General features: G+C 64.7%; 1 protein-coding gene across 1 annotated transcript; it reads left to right on the top strand.

Annotated features, from left to right (window-relative positions):
* Nucleotides 1–1,754: 1,754 nt before the first annotated feature.
* GAL (galanin and GMAP prepropeptide) lies at nt 1,755–6,565 on the top strand. Its single transcript, XM_090267427.1, has 6 exons — nt 1,755–1,914; nt 2,122–2,199; nt 2,894–2,948; nt 4,591–4,671; nt 4,993–5,070; nt 6,255–6,565. Exons 2-6 carry the CDS (start codon nt 2,122–2,124, stop codon nt 6,362–6,364), a joined length of 402 nt encoding a protein of 133 aa, XP_090123553.1. The 5' UTR covers nt 1,755–1,914; the 3' UTR covers nt 6,365–6,565.
* Nucleotides 6,566–8,121: the final 1,556 nt, after the last annotated feature.

Raw genomic sequence — 8,121 nt, 5'->3', positions numbered from 1 at the left:
TCAAGGACACGCAAACTAAAGCCAGCTTGAGGTCACTTAGACCATTTCTCCCATAGGAATGAGGTCACCGTGGGGTCCCGAGCGGTACTCGTCTGTCACCTCCTCTGCCAAGCCTCTGCTTCTTAGGAGCCCATCTCTCCACCACGAGCTCCTCGCCTTCGTTTGTATTCATTAATTCCCTCACCAACCATGTGCTGCCTGTTTTGCGCGAAGCACTGTTTTAAACAGGACTCGTTCCAACGGCATATATTAGAAACCCCCAAATGACAGCAGCTTAAAAGCCTGGAGGCGGGCAGCCCGGGGACCCAGGTTCTTCTGGTCCCACTGTCATTCAAAGCCATCACCTTGTGATCCAAAGCGGCTGCTCCACTCCAGCCCTTGCGTCCACCTTCCAGGTGACGGGAAGGAGGGAGGGAAAAGAACCTAAATGGGGGCCTGCCCCTCTGATCCCCGCCACCTGGAACGTGCTGGGCCCCGCCCGGCCAACCCTGTTCACCTGTCAGGCCAGGCTCCCTGAGCCCACGGACCTCCTGCTCGGGACCACCAGGCGGTCACCTGCGTGACTGCTGTTCTGTGTTTGGGGCTCCCGGCTGCAGCCCGGGCGGCAGGGCCAGCAGCGTCTCTCCCAGGGCGCGTGGCGGAGCTCCCGGGCGGGCCTGGGGTTCTGCGCACCCTCGCCCGTCAGAGCCCGGCCGGCTTTCCCGGTGGTGGTGAGCAGGACTCCCAAGGGAGGGTGGGCCGCCTCACGGTGCCAGGGGGAAATGACGCTTTCTGCTTGGTTTCCATTACCCTAATGGGGACCCACTTTGTCTGTGACACACTGGGCCATCTTCAAGATGCCAAGTGGACAACGACTCCGGTTGGGCCATCGCTGAGCACACAGAGCCCATTAGAACATGGCTGTGGGTCCCAGCACAGCCGGTGCCAGAAGCAGACCAGGCGCCGGACCTCCTCACGGGCACTGCCCTCCCCTGTCCTTCGTGGGAGCCCACAGCGCCGCCGCTCCTGCCCGCCGCTCCCGCTGCTCCTCACTGCCGGGAGCCAGACTGTGCCCTTGAGAACAACTCTCTCCCCCATGGCAGCCAGGAGTGCGTTCCCGAGACCCCCCACCGAGTCTCCCTCCCAGCACCCCCCTTGCCCTCTGGCGAACCAGGGCAGCACACAGCACCCCAGGCTCCGGGGGCCCACGGCTCTACAGCTGTGGCGGGTTTTTAGCAAAACGGGACTGAGGTTCAGGCACCCAAAGCCCCTGGGCACCCAGAGGTGGAAAAGCTGGGGGTGGGTGAGCAGACAGCTGGGCCCAGCCTGGCGTGGGGGGGGTCCCGGCTGGCCCTTCCAGGGTCCCGCCGTGCAGCGCAGAGGCTTTGCCGGCAGGGAGAGCTGTGCTGGGCCAGGGGCCTCACCCCCCCAGGACTGGGGTCCTGGTCGTGGGGTGGGGGGCTCTCCACAGCAATGACAGCAGGGTGTTGAGGGCTCTCCGCGGCTGCTTGGGGGGCTTTCTGCAGGACTGCTAGGGGTTGTTCATTCAGAGCGATGGGGCCTCCGGGCTCTCGCCGTCCCCGCCAGCCTTCCCGCCAATACGCACCGCTGTGTCGCCCCGCCCGCCAAGCTCGGAGCCCCCTAAAGCGCCAGTTGCGGGTTCTCCCGCCCCCCTCGGCCAAGCCCGAGGGGGGCGGGAGCTGAGGCCGGTGACGTGGCCACCCGCTCCCAGGGCTCCGCAGACGCCGCATAAATAGCAGCTGCAGTCGCTCCGCACCACACGTCGAGGGAGCCCGGCTGCCCTGCGCTTCCCGCCCCGCGTCCCCGAGGCCCTGTCATGTGGTGAGCGCCCCAGCCGCCCGACCCGACCAGACTCGCAGCCCACGCCGCGCAGGACACTGACAGCCTGACAGCTCCGACCCCGCTGCGCTCAAGGTACCGCGTGCCCTCGGGGCCCCAGCGGGAGGCCCCCCTTTCTCCGCGCTCCCTTGCAGAGCCCCCGCCTGCCGGTGCCTCTGCCCCTGCCCCTGTCCCTTGTCCCTTGTCCGGGCACCGGCTTGGTCCTCCCTCGTCGCCCTCTGTCGGGCCGGGGAGGCGGGGTCCGCGCTCCGCCCGGACGTGCACGCGCCTCTCCCCCTGCAGATGCCCAGAGGCGGCGCCCTCCTCGCGTCCCTGCTTCTCGCTGCGGCCCTTTCGGCCACCCTGGGGCTCCGGTCACCGGTAAGTGCAGAGCGGGGACGAACGCCCCCCAAGCCGTGTCCCTTCTCGGCGAAAGGGGACGATCGCATCAGAAACAGGCCGGGCGGGGTGTGGGTGCTTCGGAGGGGTGGGGCTGGGGGGGAGGGGAGGGGCACGTGGACCCCGGGTCGCCCACCCCACCCTACCCCACCCCCACGCTCCCTTCGCCGGCGCTCCGGGCCTGGCGCGGCCCCGCGGCACGGGCAGCCCCGCCTGAACCAGGTCTCATTCACGGAGGGTCCCTTCCGCGCACCGGAGCCCGAGAGAGCTGCGCGTCCTCAGCGTCGTTTGCTTAAAAGCGAGTGACGCGTCTGCGGTCAGGGTTCCCGAGCACAGCGGGCACTGGCCCTAGCGCCGTGTCCGACCCAGCGTCGTTGGCGGCACACCCGGGAGTTCTGGCAGTTCCCAAAAGCGCATGCATTACTCAGATTCCTGCCTTCTGCCCGGGAAGCCCGGGGGATGTCCTGTAACGCCCCCTCTGGCTGCACACTCAGCGCCGCGGGCGCCCGAGGAGGCCAAGTGCATTTGCGGCCTCGGTCCCGGGGCAATTCCGGGCCCCCGACTCCCGAGGGCGGTGCCGGGCTGTCCAAGCAGACGCTGCCCTCGGGCTTCTGTGCGCCCGCCAGGCCTGGCCAGGCACCGTCCTCGCCGTCTGACCCGCTTTCTCCCGTTCAAGGTGAAGGAAAAGAGGGGCTGGACCCTGAACAGCGCGGGCTACCTTCTCGGTCCACGTAAGTGACGCTGCGCCCAGGCCTCCGCGCATCCCCGGCCCCGCTCGGCGGCGGCAGCCCTCTGTGCGCGCTGCGCCCTTCCTGAAACGTGCGCAGCCGGGCGTCCTGCGCCCCGCCGCGTTCCCGACACCTGGGGGATGGGTTTCCTCGTAGGTTAGTGACACTCGCTGGCCCCAGGCGGCGCACGCCCCCGCCCCGCCCCCGCGTGCCCTGCACTCAGCCCTCCTGCACCGCAGGGGACACATGCTCGGCCACATCCCCTGCCTGGGACGCGTGGCTCTGTCCTGAACCCCGACCTGTCCTGCAGCCCTTTCGGTCCCCTTCCTCAGCGCTGCCTCCGCCCGTTTAAACCGCCCGGGAGCCGTCATAGTTCAGGCGGAGTTTCAAGGAGAGCCGAGCTTACAGAGACACAGGCACAGGGGTGACAAACACCAGACGCACCACAGGCGGGACCTGCGGGCGGGTTTGGTCTCGGGTCCCACGTGGTCTTTTCAGTGGTTCAAGGGGTGCACGTTTTCTTGAGCCCTGGGCAGCCCCAAATTCTCTCCCTTAGCAAGCACCTGGTCTCTGGGTGTTTTGGGCCCCAGAGCAGGAGGAGCCCTTCAACACAAAGGGTGTTCGTGTGACTTTGGAATATTGAAAACATGTCCCATCAACCTGGACCACCCGGCACTGTCGCTAGACTAGCTGTTTGTCTGAAGTCCTGCCCTTGGCTTCTACGTCCCGCAGAAACAGCAGCAGGGAGAGCCCTTTGCAGCGACACCCAGCTGCCTGTCGGAGCAACGGGCCCACCCGCCTCACCACCCTTCCGAACTGAGGGCCGGGAACTCTGTCCCTGGGACCATGAATTCGTTTTCTTTTGTCTCGCCTTGCAGACCGAAACCCTGAGCCGCCCTCGCCCTCACCCCCTCTCCTCCTTTCTCTGCCACTTCTCCCCAGATCCAGCCCCTTCTCCTCCCTCCAGGCCCCTTGGCTGGTTTAGAGAAACACTGACTGTGGCCCCACTCACTCACTCAGCGATTCCTGCAGGCGCCCTGACTGGACTCGGACCCGCAGCCTCGGTGTTTTGGGAAGACGCTCTACCCAACTGAGCTCCCCGGCCGGGGCTCTTCCCACAGTTTAACGGCTCTCTCAGGATGCACAGCACCCAACATACATGCACACACACATGCACCACCCAACACGTGTACACACACACACACAAACACAGAGTCACCCAGCCTCCCTCCCCCACCCCTGCAATGTCTCTCTCTCTCTCTCTGTCTCCCTGGCCCCAGCTGCCGGGGTGGTCTTTGAAAAATAAAACTCCGATTATGTCAGAACCTAACATTCTCCAGGGGGCCCCTTGTCTTCAGGGACGTAGGACCCCAGCCCCTGTCCTCTGCCAGCACCTCTGGGAGCCTCTTCGTGCTCCTTGCTGCAGCAGGCCCATGCCCCCCTGCGCCGTCCCTTCCGAGTCCCGGCACCGGTGCAGGTGGTGAGCCCAGGACCCGAGGACCACGCCCGTCCCTCTCCTGCGGTCCCCACACTGTGGCTGTCGTCCTGCAGACATGCGGGTCACAGGCAGCAGCGTGTCTTCCTCGGGGGTGGGGGTGACTACAGTGACAGCGCTCAGTGGCTGTCCTCTCTGGTCTGCACACAGAGGCCATTGACAACCACAGGTCCCTCCGTGACAAGCATGTCCTTGCTGGCAAGCGGGAGCTCCAGTCCGAGGAGGAGCACGGTGAGAGGACTTTAGCCCCGTCGTCCCCGGGGCACACGGGGCAGTGGTCTGAGCCTGGCCCCGCCGCCGCCCCGCCGCCTCTGTGCACTGGCAGAAGCAGAAGCCACGGAACCCAAGTGGGGCCCTGGGGCAGCACAGGGACAGCAGAGAGCCCATCTAGACTTGGGCGCCCTGGACAGGGGCCCCGGCGTCACGGAGGTGACTTCGCCACGCCCGGTGGGCTCGCTGCCCTCCCGGTGCCCGGGTCCCCGTGGGTGGTGCTGTCGCGAGACCCAGGGCAGCTGCGGTGGGTCAGAAACATCATTCCCTCCCGGTTTCTAGGAAACGCCGACAGGCCGCTGCCTGAGAATGAGGCTGTGCGCGCGATGGTGGAGTTTCTGACGTTCTTGCACCGCAAAGGTACGTGAAATGTGACCGGCTGACACCTAACCAGTAAGCTGGTCACCGAGCACCGCCCCCCCCCCACTGTCACCACCGTTGGCTGGGATTACAAGGCACGGAACTGGAACCAGCCACTACGGGCCTGAGGTTGCTGCGGGCCCCACGCTGTGCCCGGAAAGGGCCATCAGACGCACTGTTTCCAGGGAGAGAGGGCCTCAGGGTTCCGCTCACTCTGTGGCCACGACCGCTGGCCCCAGGCGGCTGTAGCACACGCAGGCCCAGGCGGCTGAGGCCGTATCTTGCAAGCGCCTTAGATTCCTAGGCGCCCAGATTTCAGGTGTAGCTGTTCCCTTGTGCGTCTGGGGCCGGCTGCGTTTCTGTGCGGGGCTCTCGGTCCTGCGCCTCCTGCAGGACCGTAGGCGCTGAGGCCTCCCCGCGGCCCCCTGCACCCCCAGCCTTTCTTCCTGTGCCTTGCACTTGTCGGTCCCGCAGCCGTGAGTCTGGCCTCAGTCACATCCTCTCCTAGGTCAATCCGCCCGCGGCAGGCGCGGCCAGCTGAGAGTTAACGGGGTGCGGGTGGGGTGGGGTGACACGCGGAGATGGACCCTCTGACGCTCTGGGAGAGACACTTGGTTGTCAGGCCTCATGCTGCCTGACTTGCATGCGTTTGCAGGGGTCGAGGCTGACTCTCGGTCTGTCTCAGCCCGTCTACTCTCCGACCTCGCTGGCTGAAGGACTCGCGTGGGCGTGGGGCGGGGCGAAGGTGTGCGAGGACACCTAAGGCCCAGATGCTTTTCCTTAGAAGAGGGAGCCTGGGGAGAGGGACTTAGAGCTCTCAGGACCAAGCCCCCGAGGCGGAGCCAGTGGGGCCTTCGGGGACATCGCTGCTGTGACTCCCAGCAGGGGCCGAAGGGCTCCTCCTGGGTTTATTGTTTTTCACTCTGCTTTGTGTTTTGAATTTTGTAACGCTGAACTTTTTTCATCAGGAGATACCAACTTTTATTACTCAAACAGGAATTATATATACTTCCTTAGGGCATGATTTTAAAGTCTGGCAGTCTCAAATGCATGCTAAGTAGGGGAGTTCAATCCGTGGGAAGGAAGAAACGCGGCCTGCTGGGTGGCCCTGTGACGGGCGACTGTCCTCCGTGTGGACGGCAGGGCCTCGCTGCCTGACGGTCCCGCCCGTGGCCCTTTTGCAGAGGCCGGGGCCCTGGTGCCCGCGCTCCCGGCGGACGTTTCCTCAGAAGACACGGAGCAGGCGGGTCCGCAGGGGCCGGGCAAGTCCCCGTCGCAGGAGGCCCGACTTTAGGAGGACGGGCCAGCTCACGCCACCTCACGCAGAGGCAACTGCTCGTCCTCCTTGCTTTGACGCTGTGTTGTGACCGTTAAGACCTGTCCCCTAAGCGGAAGCCAGCAGGTGCTCCTGCCACCCTGTCCCCGCCCCCCGTGCATTTTCAACGATGAAGCTCAACTGTAATCACATGTGTTCCATAAAAGTTTTCAAAACAAATCCTGCCACATACGTGTCCCCTTCTCTTGTCACTGCATGTCTGGGGAGCGTCATGTCGCCTTCATGTGAAGCCCGTTAAACACAGCTACGCAGGTAAGTCTGTCACTGAGACAGAAGCACAAGCAGACCGGCCCTGCCCCCAGGGCGCTGGCGCTTCAGGGAGAGGAGCATCCGCACGCGACAGAGGAGGGTCCTCAGTGTCCCCAGTGTGACAACAGATAAGCCGAGAGGAAAGGGCCAGCAGGGTGGAGGCCGGAAGTAAGGTGGGGACCCGCAGGGCACGGTATGAAAAGTCACGTGGTCCCGGTAGAAAGGTGAGTGTGCGGAAAACCAGACACTATTTCACAGACAAGGGGACGAGCGCCTCTCCCTGGTGCAGGAAGCTCGGACCTGGGGACAGCTCCCCGACAGCGGGACCAGGGCACGTCCCCTGCACTGGAAGACGGTCACACCCGAAGACCCAGAGAACACAGGCGGCCCTCTGTCGGGTCACGGGAGCCGGTCTGCAGTGGGGCGGGCACTCACCCTGGCCGACAGGAGGGTCCTCGTGCTGGGTGGCCCACAGACCATGGTGTTAGGGGTCTGGGGACAGCGTCTTCAGTGTCCCCCCGTGACTGCAATACGCAGCCGGGCATGAGGGTGGCCGCCTGAGACGGCTCCCGGGGGGCGTGGACACGAGGGTCACCTGCGCCCTTGTCCCCCTCTCCCTGCCCCCTGACACCCAGGGTGCGTCCCCCCCCCCCCCCCGAGCCGTTCCGGGAGAGAGTCCCGGAAGGAGAGGCAGCTGAGCTCCCCACTCCCGCCGCCTTTCTGTGGTGCTGAGACTCCGACCCCCGGGCTCTGCCCCACGCACACGCCCAGCACTCAGGCCCGGGCGGCGCAGCCCCGCCAGGGCGGACTTACTCCTGTCCTGCCCACCCCTCACATTTAATAAACCCTTTTGAGAAAACTTCTCTTGATTTATTTTTAGAGACGGAGAAGGGAAGGATAAAGAGGGAGAGAAACATCGGTGTGTGGTTGTCTCTCGCCCGCCCCCACCTGGGGACCCGGACTGCAACCCAGGCCTGTGCCCTGACCGGGAATCAAACCTGCAGCCCTTTGGTTCACAGGCCGGTGCTCAGTCCACTGAGCCACACCAGCCGGGGCTAATTAATTCTCTTTCATTCTCTTTCATTCTCTCGGGCTTGGGGGGCACCAGGCTCTGCCCCAGTGTCTGATTCAGGCAGCTGCCTGGGCCGGCACCAGCACTCTTGGAGGGGGTGGGGGGCACACCTCATCCCCCTCATGCAACCTCAGATCCTGCAGCTGTCCGACCTCGTCTCCCCCAACTTTGTCTCCTCCATTCACTTTTTAAAACGTGTCACCTGGCTCTGGCTGGTGTGGCTCAGCTGGTTGGAGTGCCGTCCCGTAAACCAAAGCCTTGAGAGTTCAACTCCCGGCCGGGCCACATGCCTGAGTTGTAAGTTCGGTCCCCAGGGGGGGCTTGGGGGAGAGGCACCCGATCGCTGTATCTCTCTCACAGTGATGTTTCTCTCCCTCTCTCTCTCCTTCCCTTC

This window comes from Furipterus horrens, unplaced genomic scaffold, assembly GCF_987537825.1.
Source record: "Furipterus horrens unplaced genomic scaffold, mFurHor1.1.pri manual_scaffold_2, whole genome shotgun sequence".
Classification (NCBI taxonomy): Eukaryota; Metazoa; Chordata; class Mammalia; order Chiroptera; family Furipteridae; genus Furipterus; species Furipterus horrens.
Note: the sequence above shows the minus strand (reverse complement) of the source record. Positions and strands in the feature narration are given on the sequence as shown.